General features: G+C 38.8%; 2 protein-coding genes across 2 annotated transcripts; both read left to right on the top strand.

The window, feature by feature from the left end:
• Positions 1-11,212: 11,212 nt before the first annotated feature.
• Positions 11,213-18,453, top strand: cers4b (ceramide synthase 4b). The gene is made up of 11 exons (XM_030775221.1): positions 11,213-11,403; positions 12,214-12,387; positions 13,261-13,378; positions 14,423-14,541; positions 14,895-14,952; positions 15,175-15,225; positions 16,244-16,336; positions 17,019-17,147; positions 17,413-17,519; positions 17,655-17,811; positions 17,983-18,453. Exons 2-11 carry the CDS (start codon positions 12,218-12,220, stop codon positions 18,184-18,186), a joined length of 1,206 nt encoding a protein of 401 aa, XP_030631081.1. The 5' UTR covers positions 11,213-11,403; positions 12,214-12,217; the 3' UTR covers positions 18,187-18,453.
• A 1,182-nt stretch (positions 18,454-19,635) lies between these two features.
• Positions 19,636-21,434, top strand: uba52 (ubiquitin A-52 residue ribosomal protein fusion product 1). The gene is made up of 5 exons (XM_030775220.1): positions 19,636-19,678; positions 20,196-20,307; positions 20,404-20,490; positions 20,764-20,866; positions 21,278-21,434. The coding sequence occupies exons 2-5, from the start codon at positions 20,205-20,207 to the stop codon at positions 21,369-21,371; spliced, it is 387 nt and encodes a 128-aa protein (XP_030631080.1). The 5' UTR covers positions 19,636-19,678; positions 20,196-20,204; the 3' UTR covers positions 21,372-21,434.
• Positions 21,435-22,710: the final 1,276 nt, after the last annotated feature.

The following is a 22,710-nucleotide window of genomic DNA, read 5'->3' as shown; positions in this document are numbered from 1 at the left end:
TATTAAGGACACTCAGTATTACATGGCATCCACACATCTGATTGTTAGCGTTCTTATTGAATCCAGTTTCAGTAATAAAAGTGTTGTTATTGGTTGAAAATACTGTATTTTACATGACTGACGGTTCACAAGTGTGGGATTTAAGTGTGAACTCTGTAGTCATCTAGTGCTATTGCTCATAAATGGAACATGTTTATAGTTGTGTCTTTTGCCAGCCTGAAAAAAAGCTAGATATTTTGAGAGAGATTGACCCTAGTGTGGAGAGATTCATTTTTCTTAGAGAAACTCACACTGGTCAGAAGAGTGCTACTCAATCATAGTTTCAGTCTTTAGGAGTAGTTCATTGATCTGTTATAACATAGCTGAAGGTCAAAACACTAGGTGAGACCTAAACTGCTGTTGAAAGGATGAAAGACTGTAACCTCAAAGGACAGAATTTGTCAGTAGAATAAAAAAAATCTCAAAACCTATGACAGGATTCGTTCAAGGACATGTACTTGAAAACTTTCACTCTGCATGTAAGTATGCACAGCATTCCTCTGATATTATTTGCTATGTATATTATACACTATTTTTTTAAGCCTTTTTTCCATACTTGTAATGGGGTCCCCTGCTCACTGAGTAAACAAGTCTGTGTTGGTTCTGTGTGACCAATATGGTGTTGGTGAATTGAAATTGAAAATTGGAAGTGAAATGGGTAAGATTGATGTATAAGATGATTTTAAAACATTTAATACTGTTAGACAGTTTAACAGTAGACAGGACCATTTATTTACTTCATCTCTGTTACATTATCCGCTATGTGTGTTGACCAAAGACATAATACTGCATTTGTAATTTCTTCATTTCTTTCATTGTCGTTTTTTCATTTTTATACAAGGATTTTTAAAATGAAATGCTGAATTTGTGCTTTTTCGTTTATTTGTTTTGTTGCATTTATGTGATTACAAGTAAGAACAATAATACTATGACTTTCTGTGGTCTCCACTGGGTGTGTGTTTGTGAGTGAGAGAGAGAGGGAGAGAGAGAGGGTGGGGTGTGAGATGATTGAGTCTTTAATTCTTCTCTTTGTTCTTGTGCTTGCTATCTGTAGCTGTTCATACAGTCCTCTCCAATGGAAATGTGGTGCACACCATTTTGATCCTTGCAAATATTATGATGATATTATTCGTCATATCATGAATTGCCCAAAGCTATATTCTCTGTGCTTGTACTGTGGCTTTTGGCAAACTCTCTCAACATCTATCATATGGATCCACTTTGATCACAAAAAACCCCCAAAAAACAGTATAATGATTAAGTTAAAACTGATCTTTGATCTGGGTAATATTCCTTTTCCTGAATGCCATGAAGAAACATGTGGAATGGGTCCTTAATGAGAGAGGCCTTGTCAAAGAACTGAAAACTGATGTTCTGTAAATTACAACACAGTTCTTCATAAAGCTACACTGAAAATGCCTATAACCTGTGACTGGATAGGAAATTGTTGGAGAATAAATATGTATGTAAATAAATATTGAAGTCAACCTGGACCTGCTCCCACAACACTGCTGTCTCTTCCTTTGTATTGTCTTGCACCATCATAAACTAATATTAAAAGCATTTGGTACTATACTTTCTGCCTACTGTACTAATGGGAGCATTAGCTGATGACGTCTCTCCTGCGGCTTCTTATTCTGTATGACTTAATGGTACAATAGATAAACAGAATGTTGTCTCTCAGCCTTCGGGCCAAAATCCACTGTGAGCCAGGCAGTCACAGTAAGAATTCAATGAAGAGAAGCTATGGCTTCATCCCTGGAGAGCGTGTGTTACTGCTGACTATAACAGACCGATCTCAGAAGCACTCAGGGACAGGAAAGAAAAGAGATATGTTATTGCTTAATGCAAGCTGATATATTACAGGGCTGGTGGATTGTGCCCTCTGCATCATGCTCCATTCTTCTTGTGCAACAGAGACCTGAGGTCCAGTCATGGCACAAACTATACCAGTAAGGACAGTGAAACTGCCTTCTAAATGGATGTTACTTCATATATTTTTTAAACAAACAGCACCGTGTCTATCCTTAACCGCTAGAATTTATTGTCTTCCATACACCTTGAGGCACAGAATTCAAATTGAATTTCGCTCTCATCGACTTGGGTCCTTAGGTGTAATGTGGTCAGAGCAACATGTTCAGGTCATGCTTCTCCCTCAGTTCTCCATCAATAACTATAATAATAGTGTGTCTGACATGACATTACATGTGAAGGGTTACTTTCCAAGCTTAGTTTCTTCGCCTAAAGGACTGTGCTGAAAGGGTTTATTACCACATTACAAGGTGCTGTCACGAACTGGTGCCCATTAATTACACCTTGGCGGGGTACCCAAGGGAAACCCACATAGGTGTTCCAAGGAATCCCACTGAACCTCATCTTTTATTTACTCTCTTAAGCATCTTGGTTTCATCTTGGTTTCATAAATTCTTTAATGGAGTGATTATGCTGGAGTGGCAGCACAGGGGTGTCGTGACGTTAAAGGCTGATGTGGCAGCGGAAATCTCTTGCACTCCAGTTAAGAAATTTTAATATTCTGTGAGCATTTAATAACATGTTTTCCTGATTACAAGTTTTACTGAGAACTCTTGCCAGGTCCAACATATAATTTTATTTGCTTTTGAATTCATCCTAAACAGGCATGTAAAATGTTCTCCATTTAATAGGTAGCTTTTTTTCCCCGTATTGTTTCTCTTCTCATTTGATCTTTTCAAAACACGCTGGTATCACCAAAGAAGCAGGGAAACAATCACAAATGCTGACCTTCAAAAAGAGCCTGAGTAAAAAGAGGAAAGATTTTTTGAAGACTACAATTGCTCCAAAAAATAATCATTTGCCATGTTAAACAATTTCTTAATCAAGTTTGTAGGAGGTTACATAAAACAGTGAGAAAATTAAAAAAGACTTGAATAAACTCTGACAGTGAATTAAACAGTTAAATTCTTAAATTAAATTTGAATGATAAACCACCGTGTAATGCACATGTGGAAACCAGATAATAAGCCCTTCGCTCTTCCACTTGTCTATAATCCAGTTTATAGCACAGCTGTTGAAATAAAATCGTATCTGAGCAATGTGGGGGATGTTTAAGACTTCACAAAGAGCCTAGTCACTGAAACTCTTAACCAGTGTCAGGATCTGGCCATCTGGGAGAACAGAAAATTATTGCTTCTTTCTGTGCATGGTTCACAAGCCAACAGCATGAAATATACTCTCTGCTTCAAAGTGCCTGGCCTTCTGAGAAATGAGTTATTTTCCCTAATGAAACTTTTCTATATTGCATTTAAATGGAGATGCCAAGAAAACAGGCAAGGCTATTCTGAGATCAAATAGGTTTATTATAAGAGAAGTCATTAAAATTATCACTTTTTTATGTCAGATGCTTACATGCAGTGTAGCTGGTGCTGTGTAGGTGCCCTTTAAATTTGACCATTTTGCCAAAGAAACAACCGGCACTTTTGGTGTAATATCACGAAGTTATCTGTAGACTAATGTAGTTATTTGTGGACCACCACAAATAACCACCAAATTGTAGTTATATTCTAATTACTTAACTACGTAACGTGCCCAATCATTCCTCATTTGCTCTGCTGTATTTTATTGCATGTAGAAGCCTTTATTTTAATCTCTGATTATGACTTTGTGAAATTAAACCACACTTTGGTTACTATTCAGTGAAAACTTCCCATTGCAACGATGCATTCAATACAGAAATCATAGCCATGGGACAAATTGTTAAATTAAACTGTTAAATCTAAAATTAATTTTTCATTTATTTATTTATTTATTTTGCTACATACGCATTTCTAATCGTAAAGACATGTAGAGATTAAACAGAAAAAGAGCAGAGTTTATCATGATGCCACTTTGGTTTGTGTTCGAGACGCTGACGTGTGATAGTATACTGCCAGAACAGATGTACACCGCGAGCGGGCAGATAACAGCCAATGGAGAGGAGTGCACATGAGGAATGTCTGTGGGCTGTTGGTCAAGTGCAAGTGCGTGTGTCAGCAGTCAGAACACTCAGGGAGCGCACTTCGAGGCAACAAACTAACCATTTGGACACAGTTCATCAAACGAGCGAAAACATGCTGGAATGGTGAGTAATCCTTATACAGCATTTGTAATTCGTACGTATAGGGGGCTGCGGGTGAAGGTGCTGTAGTTATTGATGTTTCAATCGCTGAAATCGAAGTTGTTTGAGTCAGTGTCCTGTTGTAGGGGTCCATAGTAACATAATAACATTTTTCTAAATATTTCGTGTTTAATCCTTTCGTTAAAAGCCAAATCTCCACTTTTACTTCTGGTTGTTAAACCTTTTATCTCCAATGTGAATCGAATGTGGACTCGTCTTTTACTCCGTATCAGTTAATAGGGAAGCTCGCACAAGAATACATACATCGGAGTGTGATTTTTCTAATGCTTGTGAACAGCACGATATCTCTCGAGTGGATCAGTGCGTCTCGACCTTGATCTGTGACTACCTGATCAATTCAGTTCTTTCAAGGAATATCCTTTGTTCTCCCGGCAACTTCTTCTTCTTCTTCTTCTTCTTCTTCTTCTTTTTTTCAGAAATATTGTGTAAGATGTAAATTTTCAGTCGTGGATAGTGATAAACCTAGCAAGACCAATGCTGAACAAAACCATAAGACGTACACATTGAATTTAGATTAGCTCTGAATATGCCAGAACAGCATTGTACAGTTTAAGCAAAGCTGTAATTTCAACTTGTAAAGCTTTTACTTTCTGGTGCTCAAATATTGAGCTTCATCATATGGGGCCATTTGATAATTGATGCAGAGATTGTTTTTATGATCTCTGCTTTCTTAAAACACTTTTAAAGATAGCCCTTTGGCCTGGATCGTCTACCCCTGGCTATTAACTTGTCTTTGCAGGAGAGGCTGAGGTGCCACTTGGAATTGAATATGCTGACTGCAGACTGGGCTGCTTAGCCTTCCTTTTCTCCCATTAAATCTCTATGGGAATGTGGGGCTATATGCAGGGCTAAGCTTATTTGAGAGATTTCATTGTATTGTTAAATTATTTGTACTTTTCATTTACGGATTTGATATTGTCATAGTGTATTTATAGCTAAAGTTTAGATTTTTTTTCCCTCTTTGTTACTGACACTCACAGGTCTGTTCTTTGCAATCTTCAAATGTCTTTTCTTTGGCTTCTTTGAATCGTATTAGATCTTTATTTTCTGTCTTTCATTTCAGGCTGTGATAAATTAAACCTTCAGTGCTGACGAAGAGAGAAATAAACGCCACTGTTGAATTGAGTCAGAAGAGCAACAGAGACCCTTGATCCCAATCCGCCATCGTTTGATACATCTTCCTAAAAGGAGCTGATCAGCAATGAAAGTAAAATCTGTGACCAGGACTGAAACCGTGGGTCAAGTTTTCGAAAATGTCTATAATACAAAGCCTCTCTTTTATATCGTCACCACTGATCCCTTTTGTCTAAAGATCAAGGTCTTTTAAGATATTCACAGCTTGGCTTTCTATTTGTTTTCAGACACGTGTTCCCGGGCTGCGATATCAGTTTCACTTCGCTTATGTTCTCCTCACTATTACAGTCCCCTGAGCTGCAGGCAACCAGCTTGTCAGGAGAAGACTTTGGCCAGTTTTGCATTAACAGGTGTGCAGAAGCATTTAATGCCTTTTGCCTGACTGGGCTTTGTTGAAACTGCTCCTGAGGAATTGCAGAGGCAGGCTGTGTGGGTTTATGACTCGCTCTCGATGTTTCGACCTACGGCGCCGTTATCTTCCTTTCTCACGTGAGTTTCAGTGACTCTGCCCTGCTGGGAAGATGAGCGATGTCCCACTGCTGGACTATGAGTTCTGGTCTCAGAGACCTCCGAGCCCCGGGGGTACCGCGGGTCTGAGTCTCATCAGAGACACGGAGCAGAACACGACCCTGTTTCTGGTGGGGCTGCTGCTGCTGTTCCTGCTCTTCCTGCTGGTTCGGTGTTTCCGGATCCTTCTGGACCCTTACAGCAGTATGCCGTCCTCTTCTTGGACCGAGCACAAGGATGGACTGGAGAGAGGGCAGTTTGACTACGCACTGGTGTAGCTGAAACTGCACACTGAAAGTCAAAATTTATCAAAACTTTTTCTTCACACCCTAAACATGTGGCCCGTGAGTCATTACTTATGTTAGATTGTTTGCAATAGCTGTGATTATGTTTATGTTACTTATGCTGGCATTATCATCGTTTTCCAAGGTCTTAACTTTTGCATATCATCAGCAAATCTCTTTAGGCTGAAAAACAACATTCTACATTTTGTGCTGATATATTGACAATGCAACAATGAAACACAATTTCTAATCAAGTTCTGTATCTCTTACTCTCAGAAAGGGAGTGGACACTGGACAACTGAAGTGTTTTGAGATGTGACTGCTAAAATACCTTATTCAGAGTATGTTTATTCAAATTAGCTTAAGTAAATGAGAAATGTCATATTGTGAAATACACCTTGGGTTGTAAACTCTCAATATTTATGTTTGTATTTATTCAATTAATCATCATTATATCCAGGTCTCAATAAATAGGTGTATCTGTGGTATAGACTTGTTGTATACACTAAGCTGTTTCCAGACTGCATAGTGAAGAGGAATACTTCTGTTGTACAGCTGTGCCTTTGCCCTGTTAAAACGACAAAATCCTCCGACTGAACTTTTAAAAAACCCTACAAGTCGCTTTTGTCCTGTCGTCTTGATAGTGATCATTATGTAATATTGAAAAATTTCCTACATTACTGTGTCCTTATTTGGTCTGCTTGTAGCGCCTTTATTTTTTTTTTTCCAAAGAGCTTTATTTTTGAAATCTTGGAAATTCTAAGCACTCTTTGATTCAACCTTGCTCTGTATCGACTTTACTAACATAAATGGACGATTGCTTGTAATCAATCATTTTGCAAGTGAAAGATATTTTCAGAAAGTTTTGGAAAATTGATCTTTTTCATTTTCTCAATTATTTTGCCAAGCTAGAATGCCTTTTAAATAAAACCCTGTCTCTCTTTGTATGTACAACTCAGTGAATCACTGTAAAGCACAATGACTATCCATATAACATCCTTTTTTCTTAATGAAATGTTGCTTTTTGCCCCCCCCCCCCTCCCCTCCCCTTGTAACAGGTGAATTCATAGACACCCCTTGAAGGAAAGAGAGATGCTCTGGTACTTCTCTGTTAGCTCTAATCAATGTTTATTACCCTCACGATATTTCAAGTGGAACACTGAAGGAGAAAACAGCCACTCTCATTCACTACAAGTGCGTGCTGGGTGCTTACAACATATTGTGATAGGCGTTGATTGTTCATTTTTCTTTCCTTTTAAATATATCAGTATTGTAAGTGGAGACAAAAACATACCTCAGGTAGTCAGAAGAAACCCTTAAAATTTTTTTTTTTTTTAAGAGTCCACTACATTGAAAGAATAGACTGATATCCTACCAGTTAATAATATATTTGCTCCTCTGAAGCTGTAGACTATTAACAGACTGTGTACACACTGTTCTGTTCTGCTGCATATAGTTCCTCCCTCACAGATCATGGTGAGGTGAAGGCGGACTGAACACAACTCTGCATGCAACTTGAGTGCATAAATCATCCAAAACACAATGCAGTGCAAACACCAGGCAAAGCACACTGAAATGTCTGATATGCAATATACCAACAAGTGATTTTATTTACTGTGCATTTGTCTCTGTAGACTGTTCAGTATAGTGGGACTTTAAATCATGTTGTACAACAATGTGTTTGAGCATGAGGCATTCCATCACACACACACACACACACACACACACACACATACACACACACACACACACACAGGTCCCTGTAAATCAGCTCTCTGTGTGCGTGTGTTTATGAGCTGAGCTCATCCATCTTCTCATTGATTGCAGTTTGCTTTAAATCTCAGATGTATTGATGAGTGCCTCTGTGGAGTTGATCTGTACCGATCCTAGTCAGCGATGGTTGCCCTAACATGGGTGGGTTTCTCCTAGCTGGGACTGTCTAGCTGGTTAGTAAGGAGCACAAACCTTCAGTACTGCACTCGCTGAATTTCAGCACATTTGCATGAATTGGTCACATATGCCATGTATGCTTTGTATGAAACTTTTGACTTTGTTTAATGAGTAAGGAAGACAGGTCCATTTTCAAAATCTCATTTATTATGTTTCCAAAGGGGATATATGTCCCTGTCTTATTGTTCTATAAACCTTACTTATTCCATAAAATATCTTTCAACAAGGATCTATGGTAAACCCACTAAAACAGTGATTGCAGCAAGGAGACCCTGTAATAGTTCATAGGTCCTTTGGTCATGCTTGTAATTCCTAATCATGGCAGCTAGCTCCCTCTCCTGGACAGTTGTGGTATTACGGATAAGTGAAACACTTTTCCCAGCACAGAAGCTTGCGAAATTTAATTACATATACAGTATAGCATGGCCAGTTACAGATTTTAAATTTCAGATGACTTATCACCATCCAAAACCCTTACACTCCTCATTTTTTTCAGTTTCAGTTGACCACTGAAATCTTACACCTGGTCATTCTGTACACATATTTCAAGTTGTTAAAATGTATTTTGAAAAAGGGCGTCTAGACTTTGATTTCATTTCAGATAAAATCTATCTCTAATTCAAGCATTGTAATAAATTGAATACCTGTTTTATCTAATAAATTTACAAGTTGCTTCTCCTTTGTTTTTGACAGTTGAATGACAAGTATCAAAGAGTACAAAGTGTTGTTGTCAAAGATAGAAAGAGAGATGAATAATCTCATTGTTATGGTTTCCCAAGAGATTTTAGTGCAGCCCAGTAGACTGCATATCCAGAACCAATCTCTCTGTTCATTAGCACGGCATTAGGAACGACTGCTTTCTGCCTCAGTGGGCTAAAACAGTGACTGAACACTGGAGCTTGACATGAAAACACGAGGCGCAGTTTATCACTCTTCCTCTGAATAGGAACATGACTGTTCTTAATGGACCATGACAGGCCACGAACGGACATCTGATTCTTTCTCTCCAGGTCATATTTTGGCACGATATGTGTGCAAAATCAACAACATGTATTTTGGCACGCTATTTAGAAAGTCTGCTATAGAATAAGACAAACATCTGCAGTTTAAATAGTGTTGTGCCCTTGAACCCCCCCTGTTTTTTGGAGAAATCATACTCAATTATATTCACTCTGTTATACTCAACTTACTCAACTTCAGAGTGCTGTGGTGGTACATTTTCTGTTGGGACCACTGCTGTTAAGTTCTATATCAGAGCAAAAGGTTTGAACAGTGCATCAGTATATTCCTATAAATTCTCAGCAAAGTCAGGCCTGACTCAGGCTCCTCTCGCTGCCTGTGCCTGGGAAACGGAGCAGGTCAGTGTGCAAACTATTCAACACGACATGCCCTTACCCCTGAGCTCTGCCAAGATCCTTCACATCTCATTAAGCCACTGAAAGAACAGAAGTGAAAATACGAGGCTGTTCAAGGTGAGAGGGCAGAGGTCATGTTTGATGTTCCATTTTCAGTGTCCTGTGTGTGTGGGTTAGGAATTCTTTGTAATTGTACAGTGGAATTCACTCTGTCCAGTCCACTAATTTATTTTCATTTTAGTAGTCACGGTCAAGGTTAGAATAATGTTGATATGACCTCTGTTAAACCTACAAAATGCAGTTTGCCCATGCGTGACTATCACGGGTGACTTTGATCAGTGGTATGTTTCAGCCTGCATAAGTGCTGAATTATGACTCTGGAATTCGTTTGTGTATATTAACAAAAAAATAACCACATAATAACACCAGATCCAATGGTCAGCACAACAAAATCAACAGTTTTGAGAAAATCAGTCACAAAATCATAATCACCAGTTATGCAATCAGTACTGGGTAGTCATACTGACACAACTGTAGGCTGTGTAAAAGGATATTAGAGGCAAGACACACCCATTAACACTTCCAGTCATAACAGTCATGTAATCTAGCATCAGGAATGCACGGAGAAATGAACAGTATGTAATATGCAGAGAAAGTGTGATTGCATCTGGAGACAGTCTGGGTTCTTATCACAGCAGTATGAATGCTCTCAGCCTTATCTTTCATTGATCTAATAGCAGAGAAGTAACATTACGCACAAGATCATGTTTATGTGCGCCTGAAATGTGACATGGAGACCTGGGTGTGACCTGTCATACAGATTTACAGGCCCTTTCGCAGTGAGGCATAACAAATAAATATTAAAAAATGTACAGGAGATGAAACATCCTGTAAAATTTGACTAAACAAATAGTCAATAGTCAATAATTCAATCAAGTTAGGCTTGAGTTTGCACACTGGCTTGGTTCAACTAAGTGAGGATGGATAACGTCTTCAAGGAAAGTTAACAACTACATTTTTCAGTATAGTAATGAAACTATACCATTTTAACCCCTCTGAGCACTGGATCATTGTTTGTGTCGTCAGTAGAGTGAAAACTTTATGAATGGTTAATATAATTTTGTAGTTAGCAAATGAGTCAGGAAATCGCATTTGTCAAAAAATGTTCTTTTCTTTTCTCGTTCTTTATTTTGTGGCGCTATCGTCTGAGCCTTATTCAACAGGTGAACTGCATGTCGGTGCACAGAAAACAAACGTCAATCCATTTAACATCGCTGTGGACTAATGAATCTCTTGGGACATTACTGCGCATTTTCTTTGATAAATGAAACTCATTAAATTACTCGGGTACATAGAGTTGATCAGCAAGCAACAACAAAAAACTCACGTTAAGTGGGTGTGGCACAAAACAGTACCGCATGCGTTAATGAAAGTCTCCTCTTGTTGATACAGCTTGTTCACCTCCACAGCAAAAGAAAAGGAAAAAAACCGTTTGACATAGTAAATGACATCAGCAGTCTGCCCCTCGAGGAATTAAATAGGGCTATCTCTGCCCAACAGTTCAGTAGCTGTTTCAATAACAAACACCTAGAGGCGATCGTGTTTTTAACACGGTGTCTGTGAAAGTACTTCCACTGAGTCTAAGATCTTATAATGAGAAATCAGATCTTTTACTGGCTGAGTCCCGTATCGAGATATTAACTCATGTTTATGAGTGAAAATAAAACTTCCACTGCTGTGTTTATGTAGATCAAGAAAAAAAGATCTTTTCACATCGCTTAAGGCGGTAATTTATTTGAATGTTTTGAGCACACTAATTTTAATATCGCACTCGCCTGTATGAAAATCTGCAAGGGCAACAAGCTGTAGGAACTTGGCGGCGCTCCTCTTTCGACCGGGCGCATACAATCTCCGACGAGTTTCGTGCTGCCAGGTTTGGAGGCTTTCAAAAGGCTGTTTTCCCTAGAAGCATACAGAAGCGGTAAGTTGGTACAGTTGAAGATCTATAAGTTATCATTTGCAACGGTTGAAGTCGTATCTCTGGACAGTGTTTTTGATCACCGGATTTCTTTGTAAGATATTTACTTACCATATGGATTTGGTAAAGTTACGAGGGATTTTTTATGAATTCTTTTAGTGTTTTTAAATACATTTATTTATTCATTTATTATTTAGTCTACCATTTGTCATAGTTTCTCTTTACGCTATCCTCGTGGCTGAAACGTTGACATTTAATGCAAGAGCGTTAACGGTGGTCCAACGATATTTTAAGTCTATGTGTAACAGGGGGACAAAGGTTCGGTTCAAAGTGTAATAAATATGATGAGCTATTAATACGGCAACAGTCGCATCCGTAATACTTATGGATTTTGGATTTTGGACGAGAATCCTTCCGATTATTTTTTAGATTTCTGATACGAATGAGTAGATTATACGGTCTTTTCTAAATATTTTCTTCATTTAACACGTGATTTACATGGTGCTATGTGTTTGTACGAGGTGCCAACAGTTTTTAAGCTGTGTGGAAGTCAAATGTGAAATGCAGACTTTTCGGCTCATAATGTAATGCGATGTACATCACAATTACAATATATCAGTGTTTTTATTTGCCGTTGTATATCGGTCATAAAATCACATCACACACAATAATGTCCTTCATGCTTAAAGTAGGCTATAGAAAGAAAAATGACAATTCTTTCATCGCAATAGAAATATGCCTGAGTATTTGTTTACCACGTTTGTTTGCACTCTCTCTATCCATCCCCTCCCCCTTCTCCTCCTCTCTGCCCAGCGAGATGGAGGTGCTGGATGAGTGGTTATGGAGGCAGGAGTACTGGCTTCCTCCTGGGATTACCTGGGAGGACATGCAGCAGATGGAGGGCTCAGCCTGTCCACTCCCACGGGACCTGTTCCTTTCTCTCCCCCTGGCTTTGGGTTTCATTGTGCTACGCTACATATTTGAGAGGTGACCACTCACCTGTCTTTTTCCTGGGTCATTTGACTGTATTCAAATGCATATCCTGGGCTTTTTCTTCATAAGGTTATTGGTAATATGAAGCTCAGCTGAATTAACAGGTGACAGACTGTTGTCACGTCATGTGTGTCCCAATCTTTTTTTTTTCTTTACTACTTATTGTTTTAATTATATTGTTTTGACAAAATCATTATTAACACATTTTTAAGTTTCATAAAGTCTCTCTGAATTGCATTCTTTAAACTTACAGTGAAGCATTTCCTCACATTTGTGAGGCAATACTGTTTCCCTTTAAATGCTGTCCATTCTTTGGTAAAATACATTGGACGTATAGTATGTCATAGCATTCAAGCCTTTTGTGGTTAAAAACATACTGTATAAGAGAATGGTGTGTTAGGCAGCAGGTGTGCTGGTGTGTGTTGCATGTGAGCTCACACTGGGGAATAGGTTTGGGATAGGTGTGAATGGGGAGGGGAGATACACTGAGTCAACAACACCGCAGCACACAGGCACACAGTGTGTGAGTGTGTATGGAGCAAGGACCACACCGACCTGTTGCCGTGGCAGCTGCAGTAACCCGAGAGCATAATAGAGTCAGCTGGCAGAGTGGCCTTCTTTTTTTTTATTTTTGACGTCATGCTTAATCCATCGAAACCAACTAATATTCTCAGTATTAAGTTGAAAGTCTCTATGTGTTTTACTGATGCTGTCATCCTGTTTTGAATTTGAGACAATCAGTAAAAATCTCCATTGCTCAGCAGCAAATGTGTTATTACTTTCTAATCCACCTCAGTTATATCTTCAAAATTCCCAGACTTATGGTTTAACTTAATTTATGGTCCATTTTTTCCACATTCTCATCAGGACTGTAGCGTTACCTCTCAGCAGACGATTAGGGGTCCGAGATCGGCTGCGCATTTCTGCTGTACCGGCTCCAAGTCTGGAGGCCTTTTACACACAGCACCGTCGACAGCCTTCCCAGGTATCTCCAGTCTGCACCTCCACGCCGCCGAGAGAACTTTAGGGGTTTTAGGGCCTCAGGAGAGAAATGGGAGCCTTCACGTGATGCCTCGTGATGCCTTGCTGATATTCACATGTTGTCTTGTGATGCCTTGCTGGAAATGATTTCCCAAGTTCCCCGTGATATGAATTGTCAGGTTCATCTCTGAAAATGTATCAGAACTAAACAAACAGTCATAATTTCTCCAGGGCACTAATTAGTGTAAAAGGACACAGTTAGGGCATTCATCACCATACAACACATTCGTTTTATATATAAAGTATATATGCATATATATATTTTTTTTGACTAAAGTATGAATCATAGACACCAGAAGGAAATGCTTACAGTGTGTGAATATGTTTGAGATTTTGTGGATGCATTATCATTCTCAGAAAGAATCAGTCATTTGTGTTTTAAAACAATGTGTGTACAGCTGCTAGTCCATAGAGCTTGTCTCTACACATTTTACCTCATAAATTATGCATTATTTTTCTGTTTTCTCCTCACACTGCCTTGTTGTTCCTCTGTTTTTTCTACTGCCCCACAATATACCAAAATTACTAAAGAGGGCCCCTATACCCCCAGTGGAAGCATGCTCACAAACGTTGTCACGTTCTTGCATGTAATTCTGCTTCTCATACAATAGCCCTATCAATTTTAAAGAAAATGTATCAGATCAAAGCACAAGCAGTAATTTACTAGTATGTTAACATTATCATACACAAATTATTCTCAAACATTGTGGTACAAATCTCAACTTGATATTCAAAAATATGTTTTCAAGAAGTGCAAAAGTGAAAAATACCATTTTGATTTAATTTTATGATGAAATTCGGTCATAGAGTGCAAAATCATGTGATCCAGAGCAGAACAATGGAAACATGGAGGAAGTTAACCTAAGGAACAACATTTGAATGAAGATACGGGAAATGTTTGAAATGTATTAAGGAAGTGTGGTATAAAGTATAAAAGATTAATAATTGCGTGTTATAGTGTTCATTGTTCTCACGTTTCTTCCTTCAGAGCGAGATTGCGAGACTGATGAAACAGAGTGACCTAACACAAAGACAAGTGGAGATCTGGTTCCGTTACCGTAGAAACCAGGACAGACCAAGCAACACCAAGAAGTTTTGTGAAGCAAGGTAATCTCCATCATTGCGTGTATTATGGTAAAAAGTGAATTGGTTTATTGTTTACTTCCCTGTCATGTTGGATAAACCCCCCAAAAGCATGATAAAGCATCACACTGGCCCTTCATAGTGCTTGAATCTATTAGAAACCTGACATATTGTTAACCACCTAACTTTAGGGAATCAATTTCCAGTGCTGATGGCCTAGTTTTGAATATTTCTGTTACATTTAAGTGATTTTTCAAGTACAAAGAATCGTATGCTGTGTGCTCTATATATGAAATGTTGTATATATTTCTCTACTGTCATATTTGATCTGGAACTCATGTTAATTTCAAACTGTGTAACTTTCATTTTTTTTGTAGTTGGAGATTTTTCTTCTATCTCATATCGTTCACTGCTGGACTAGCGTGTTTGATTCGTGTAAGCATTGGAAAAGTCTTTCTGGATTTTTATTGGTTTTAAACACAACAAAACGTGCTGGCCTGTACAGCATCAAACATTTACAGAAAACAATGTTACTCCAAAAGGATCTCTTTTCATATCCATTGTCACAGTCATCGACTTCTGTACTGTGTTGTGTTTCTCTGTAATATGTTTCCTGTTTTTTGTGTGTAACAGTACCACATTTCCTCTTCCTCACAGACGCCCTGGTTCTGGGACCAAACAGAATGTTGGAAAGGTTACCCACAACAGGTAAAGTCACCTGTAACAGAACTGCCTCTTAACCCCCAGTGGACAGATACACAAATTAGAGGTTTATCGAAAGATTCCTTGAAGAGAGGGAGACACTCTTTAGATATAGTATAGTATATATCAGACGTACTCGTGTACAACAGTTTTTATGGTTAGAGTAATAGACAACAAGGCAACCTCTCAAAGTGTTTTTTTTCCTGTTCTCATTGTAAAATAAGACTGGAAGGACTAAACATTATTTTCTTACAAGTTGAATTATTTGAATCCAAACCATAGTGTTCATGAACTCAACAGTCAAATGTATCAGTAAATCACATTGTACACCCAGGGTAGTCATGCACATCTTGAATTAGGAAAGGAAATTTTTAAGAGAAAGTGACTCTTTAGCTCTCAGTAATACAACACTGGCACCGCTAGGACTGGGAAATGTTTGGGAGGAGCCAGCTCTCTCAGACAATAAACCAGTACAAGTTTTTCAAGTCATTACATGTGACGCTGACCAGTTATGCAAATGAAATGAGTTGTGCTTCTGTACACTCATTATCCAGAGAATGTTTCCCCTTCAAGGTCTGCTGAAGGTGTGGGTGTGTGTGTGTGTGTGTGTCTGTGTGTGGGGGTACATGGGTAGGTGGGGCAGCTGGAAAAAGGAAGTTGTTACGAGGAAGTGTTACTGATCCAGTGTTGAACAGATAAAATTTTCCAGGCTGAAGGGATGAATAAGTTAGTTGAAAGAGACATGTTTATCAGACAGTGCTGAAATATTAATGAGCTGCTTTGTTAGGTGTCTATGGTGTGCTGTTGTAATATAGGGATTTAACTTTATCCTTCACTGACTGTTTGGATTTTATCCCATTCAGATGTGATTGCTTTTGTAAACCTGTCCTCTTACATAGCTTATCTTACTCATTTCATTTGGTTTGAAAATCACTCTGAAAGTGGTATATTTATGAGATTGAACTTATATCTCAGCTCAAAGAGTGCTCTAATCATTTCCTGTGCTTTTTATCTTTCTTTGCAGCCTGTAGAGACAGCTCACTATTGGTACTATATGATTGAATTGGGCTTCTACTGGTCTTTGCTCCTCTGTGTGTCGGTGGATGTCAAGCGAAAGGTAAGCCCGCTGTTCTTTTTGCACGCCATAATCACTTAGCCTCAGGCCTCGACTAAAAAGAACTTTTTCAGATGATTTTTTTTTTTTTTTATGATTAACTTTTGGAGAGAGAGAGATATTCTATTGAATGTCTGTCAATAATTTACAGAAGGCCCTGCAGGCCTAGTCTGTCACTTACCACAGAGGTTACCTAGCCCCCCCTCCCCAGAGGTAAAATGCATTTTACAGGGAGATGTAAAACGATTATGTTAATCAAAATTAGCAAATGTAGTGAAATATACAAATAATTCAACTTCCTTTTAATGGAATATAGGATTAAATATGGCTTGTGACACTCAGAAAAAAAAAGGATTTTTGAGGCATAGTATTTACCATTGAAAGTCTAAAAAAAATACAGTGAACAATGTTTCCTCTTCAGTTCTGATAGTACTCTTGTAATTATTAGAATGATATTATTACAACTACTCAACAGTAACTCTGACTCACTTTGTACATTGACATATAATGGTTGGTGTTGTTTTTAACGGAAATATTTGGCACAAGACACAAATGCACTGAATTTAATGTTAATCTCTATATCTCAACCACGCGTGATTCTTAATATACATGTTAAGTGTATTACAGTGTAGTAGGTGATACTGTAAGACCACACTGTTACTGTTGTCATTATGTTTTGTCGTAGGATTTTAAGGAACAGATTGTTCACCATATTGCCACAATTTTCCTGCTTGGTTTCTCTTACTGTGCGAACTACATCCGCGTAGGCACACTAGTGATGCTCGTGCACGACTCCTCAGATTTCCTGCTGGAGGTGAGAGCGTTACTGTAAGGGCAGAATGCTGCATACCATAGCCCGCACTGTCATTCCTGAACATCCCATCACGGAATCCTGTGCGCTGTTCAGCTTCTCATACTGGTCGTGTGTATTTGATGTGCCGAGAATGTCATTTCAACAGAACTGTGTTTTGTGGATTGAAATATGAGATTTCCTACACGGGCAGAGCAGGAACTGTTTTTGTGTTTAAATGAGAGAAAGGGAAATAAGTCAAACCAAGGCATTCTTTGTGTTTATTCAGTCTGCCAAGATGTTCAACTACGCTGGCTGGAAAAAAACATGCGATTCGCTGTTCGTCATCTTCGCGGCTGTCTTCCTGGTGACACGACTAATAGTATTCCCAAGCAAGTAAGAGCTCTGTGAAGTATGCCTTTACTGAAGAGATACAGTCAATATATTTGATCTCTATGTGCTCTGCCAATATTTTTTTTTATCGTCCCATAACAGATCTGTTACTGAGGTACATGTCTCTTGTTTTTCTAGAATAATATACACCACCCTTGTCCTATCCATGGACATTTTTCAGCCCTTCGTGGGCTATTACTTCTTCAATGCTCTGCTTCTGGTCCTCCAAGGCCTGCATATCTTCTGGGCTTCACTCATCCTGCGCATGATATATAAATTTCTCTTTCTGGGGAAGGTGAGCTGGGCAATGAAAGGGTTAAATTATGACGCAGGACAGTTTTGCTTTGGCAGCAGTTTTCTGTAACAGTACATTTTTATCAGCCTTAGAGCGGCCAAGGTCACATCACTGTGATTGCCGGTGTGAATATTACTTGACCTTTAACCCTCAAATCTTTTCTGCTCATAGTTGGACAAAGATGAACGCAGTGACGAGGACAGTGAAGCAGGGGAGGATGAGGATGATAAAGGGGACGAAGAGCAGGAGTCCTCCTGGAAGAAAAGAAAAGTTGTCCTCGATTCCAAACTGGCTATGCTGACCTCTAGTTGTGTTTTAAACAACTTAACTAATCAAAGGGCTAACGGCTGTAGCCAAATGCCAAAAGCAAGATAACAACATCTGGGCATCTCTGTGTCAATACAGGGGTGTTTAAATTTTCACATTTTAATGAAAATTTAATGGTTGCACTCCTGTTTGTGAAGATGGAGGAGCACGCTCTTACATTCTCATGTTGTAATATAATCGTTTATTGAGCTACGCTTTTGTGAGACGTTTTCGTCACAGGAATTTTCACTGCAGTCGTGCGATGAAAGCTAGAGTATGTGTCTTGGCTGTTTGATCTGTTAGTCAGAGTTGCACTGTTTATTTATACTTGGTGTTTGTCATAAATGTACATGAAGTGGTCCCTCTACATTTCAAATATTTTCATCATTATCAAGGGCTACTGAGTTGCATAGAAGACAAACACTTTATGATTTTTTTTTTCCCATTAACAGCTAACATAAATCTCACTTTGTCATTTTTGTTTATTTAAATTTTTCTCTTGTTACACATCATCAAGATATTATTTCTTGTTCAGATCATAATGGCAATATATTAAACCGGTGGTCTTTTTTCTGTTACATTTTAAAATTGAAAGTTGTTTTATCTGTATCTACAGTGTTCACTTCAGTTTCAACTGAAAACCCAGTGCAGTAAAAAATGTCAGTGGCAGGATGAATGTATTGTGAGTAAACAAATAATAAACAAAGTAGGTGGTTTTAACACACGATGAAATAAACAAATCTGCACACAGACATGTTTTTCTTCTCACGTTTTGGAGACATGTGGCACAAACTGCACAAAACCACTTAATAAACTGCAACCTGTTCACTCTTTGTTCCACAGCAGTTTTCCATCTGCATTTGCAAAAAAGTGAAAAATATGTGTGCTTTCGATCAAGGCAGAACTGCAGTTTTTGGGCCCACTGGCTGAGGAAAACATGTTCATTTGGGTTTAACTTTAGTAACTGAGACGTCCAAAGTAAACAATTTACATTATGAAACAGTTTACGTCACATCGTTGTGCTGGTGCTCATCAAAGCATTCAATTCTGATGCTGAATCTTATCAAATTCTATCTTTGTGGTTGCAGGGCCACTGGTCATACAAATAATTCCTGGCATAGGATACAGCGATTTTCTTAGAGTCAGTCAGTTTGATACTGATCATTCTCTCTATTAGTTTTGACAGTTGGTGGATCAATAAAAAGTGACACTCACGCATATACTGCTGCCAGCTCCCAAATGATAATGAGATCGAGCGGAAAATCAGATTTAGAGTTAGAACTAAATCTGCTGAAAAGAGGTGGAGCGCATCTCTAGAGTCAAAGCTCATGATGGGTGCGTGGAAATAATTGGGCTGATGTATGTAAACCGAATTTGAGAGAATACAAATAGGGAACGTGAAACGGCGTAGTAGTGAGCGATTCATTATCAGCAGTTTTCTTTTTGATTTAGTTATCCTCCTGAACAGCAGATGGCAACAACGGCTAAACTGTAAGCAAACCGAAATCCCCCCACTAAGAGAAGAAAACTTTCTTTTTCCGACCGAGGCTGTGGAGTCTGGGTGCGTAAGAATTTTAGTCCACATTGATATTAATTTAAAGCCTTTAACGCTTTACTTTCGTGTCCATCGAACTGTATAAATGTAGAGGAGAAAGGAGCCTATCGTTGTTCAGTTATTTACTTCGCATACATTTCTGTCATTTGAATCTAGGAAATGAAGTGCTTGGTAACAACCTGGCTACTTTTAGCATTTAGCCCCTCTCTGCCATGTGAGTTGAACTGCTGGTTAAATGGAAGTCGAGCTGTTCAGCGCCGTGTGGTCCTTTATGAAATCACAGGGATTCCTATCTGTCATCCAAATGAAACTTTTCGTTTGTGAAGGAAAGCACTGTGACACAACTATTCATTAGCCCCGCAGTACTGTATCACAGATGACCGAACCGCTCAGATTGCCTGAACCGCATCTGAATTTGGAACTGCAGTATAGCAAGTTATCATTGACTTTAGGAAGAGTTTGCCTTATACCATTTATCTTAATGAGAGTGTGATATATTTGTGTGTACGTTGTCTTTTTGTAGTGAGACGAAATGCAGATTTTCGTGAAAACATTGACTGGGAAAACCATCACCCTTGAGGTGGAACCCAGTGACACAATCGAGAATGTGAAAGCCAAGATTCAAGACAAAGAGGGTAGGTCTTAAAGTGATTGCTTCCGTAATATAGAGGCAATATCAAAATAAATGTTTTGATTATGGCATCATTACAATATTGTTATTTCTCTCTCAGGCATTCCTCCCGACCAGCAGCGACTGATTTTTGCGGGCAAACAGTTAGAGGATGGTCGCACTCTGTCAGACTACAACATCCAGAAAGGTACGAATTTCGAGCAGTCACAAATCACACACAGATTGCATGGAGCGCTTAATGGAACCACTGTGGCAAAACTGAGCCTAGTCGTATTTCATGAACTCTGTGTAGTAGATTATTGTCACAGACTCTTAACAGCACAGCTGAAGGAGAGGGAAGTGTAATCTATGATCACACTCTGTCACAGAATTAAACACTCATGCATCATTCAATTCCACAGTGTGCATCTAAAGAAAAGTAGTTGGCTCTGAGCTAATGGTTATGTTTGCCTGTATCCAGAGTCCACTCTCCACCTGGTTCTGCGTCTGCGTGGTGGCATCATCGAGCCCTCTCTCAGACAGCTGGCCCAGAAATACAACTGTGACAAAATGATCTGCCGCAAGTATGTGATACTGTACATACATTACCGTGCATGCTGTTTATACTGTCACTGTTCCCTCAGGCTGTCCATAATAAAGACATGAATGTTCCTCAGTGCCTCCTCACGCTGTCTATAGTAAAGAGACAGCTTAGAGCAGTGTGTCTCACTCTTTCCTTAAACATCGTTTTTCTTTTGTCTGTTTGTTTGGGGTTTTTTTTTGTCCCACCTGATTTAACATATCAGCTGATGGCCTTGCCTTTGATTTAAAGATAGATGAGGTTTGCCACTGTGGGACGAGCTGTTTATGAAACATTGGGCAGCCTTCAAAGAGAGGAGGGAGACGCACTTATGTCGCAGTAATACTGGTGTGTGCAGTGAAACCGGGATATGTAGAGAATATCAACTCAATTTAACTGATTTCTTTACGCGCAGATGCTACGCACGTCTTCACCCGCGCGCCGTCAACTGCCGCAAGAAGAAATGCGGACATACCAACAACCTGCGCCCCAAGAAGAAGCTGAAGTAAACTGTGAGCCAAGCAGACTGGGTTGGTCTATTTTCACAATAAAAAGATAAAAACAAAAACTTACCTCCAGTCTGCCTCTTCTTTTTTTTTTTTTTTTGTGGTGTGTGGATGCGTGTGACATGTTGCAGTTTTTTTTTTTTTAATCCGATTTTTGATCCAGGGAAATATTTCATAAAACTGAATGATTTTACTTTGTACATGTAACCTTCAAAGACGAGAGCTCGGCTGACAGTTAGTGGTCATCAGGAATACGTCTTGATGATCAGGTACAAAGAGCAGACAGGACACAGACAGGGCATTCAAGTATGTTGGTTTATTCAGAGAAACAGTTGTGCAGGAAGTGTATTCTTGTAGTAGTAATAGCAGTAGTAATAATAGTAGTCATTGTTTCAGACTTGATTGAGCTCCTAAATTAAGCCAGAACACGTTCTTTTCCAGCGAATGAATTCAGCTGCTGAAGTCTGAACCTGAAGTTAGCCAAACATCAGTGTCTAAAATGCAACGTATCAACTATTTATGTTAGTACACGTTAATCAGAGCAAGAGTTACTTGGATATTAGAATGTAGAAATGTGATGTCTCATTGACTGGTCAAAATTTAAATAACTGCATTTATGTTCAAAACCTGAAATGATGGACTTGATTTGTTTGTAAATCGGTTATAGATGAAAATGATTCAGAGTCAACATAAATAGATGCACTTGATTCTGTAATGTCAAAAGTAAGGCCTACGTATTAGAGTAACAGCTGCAGACATGAGCTAGTTTTTTTTTTCTTTCTCTGTAATGATTTTACCGTGTATAAGTTAAAGTGTATTAAGGTCTGAAAGAATGTATGTAAAAGAACAATGTCCTGATGTTTTCTCCTCTACGGACATCAGCTCTTCCATGTCAAGACAACATACTCATGTTCTCATTTAAAAATGTAAAAAAAGCATGAAAGGCAATCTACCAGATTGACTTTTGATATTTATGCACGTTGCACACAACCTAAAAAAAAATTTAAAAAATCATAAACCCTAACTCCAGAATTTGCTCACAAAAGCTAGCATCTTAAAACAGATTTGTTTTTTTTATAACTTTATAGGCCAAAACCTGTCATGTTCAGATTTGGTCATGTGCAAAAAGAACATAGTGACATGACAGTAAACGCCGGAGGAACTACACTACATCTCAGAGCCGTTTCAAATGCGCTGTGCTTAAACAAAACATATACAGCAATCTGGAGAACAAGCACTCCTTTTCTCATTGACCGACAGGCAACGCCACACCTAGACAACGCTACGCTTAAAACCCAACATTAAGCATCATATGCAACTCCGTCACTGCAAAATAAAAACA

The sequence above is a fragment of the Chanos chanos genome, chromosome 5 (genome assembly GCF_902362185.1).
Source record: "Chanos chanos chromosome 5, fChaCha1.1, whole genome shotgun sequence".
In the NCBI taxonomy this organism is placed as follows: domain Eukaryota; kingdom Metazoa; phylum Chordata; class Actinopteri; order Gonorynchiformes; family Chanidae; genus Chanos; species Chanos chanos.
Note: the sequence above shows the minus strand (reverse complement) of the source record. Positions and strands in the feature narration are given on the sequence as shown.

Bases quoted from the DNA above. Each gene is read 5' to 3' on its own strand.
- cers4b (XM_030775221.1), top strand. From the start codon at position 12,218: ATGGAGGTGCTGGATGAGTGGTTATGGAGGCAGGAGTACTGGCTTCCT. The intron at 13,379-14,422 runs GTATCTCCAGTC...TTCTTCCTTCAG, and splicing joins ACCGTCGACAGCCTTCCCAG to AGCGAGATTGCGAGACTGAT. The intron at 17,812-17,982 runs GTGAGCTGGGCA...TTCTGCTCATAG, and splicing joins AATTTCTCTTTCTGGGGAAG to TTGGACAAAGATGAACGCAG.
- uba52 (XM_030775220.1), top strand. From the start codon at position 20,205: ATGCAGATTTTCGTGAAAACATTGACTGGGAAAACCATCACCCTTGAG. The intron at 20,308-20,403 runs GTAGGTCTTAAA...TTTCTCTCTCAG, and splicing joins CAAGATTCAAGACAAAGAGG to GCATTCCTCCCGACCAGCAG. The intron at 20,867-21,277 runs GTATGTGATACT...CTTTACGCGCAG, and splicing joins GACAAAATGATCTGCCGCAA to ATGCTACGCACGTCTTCACC.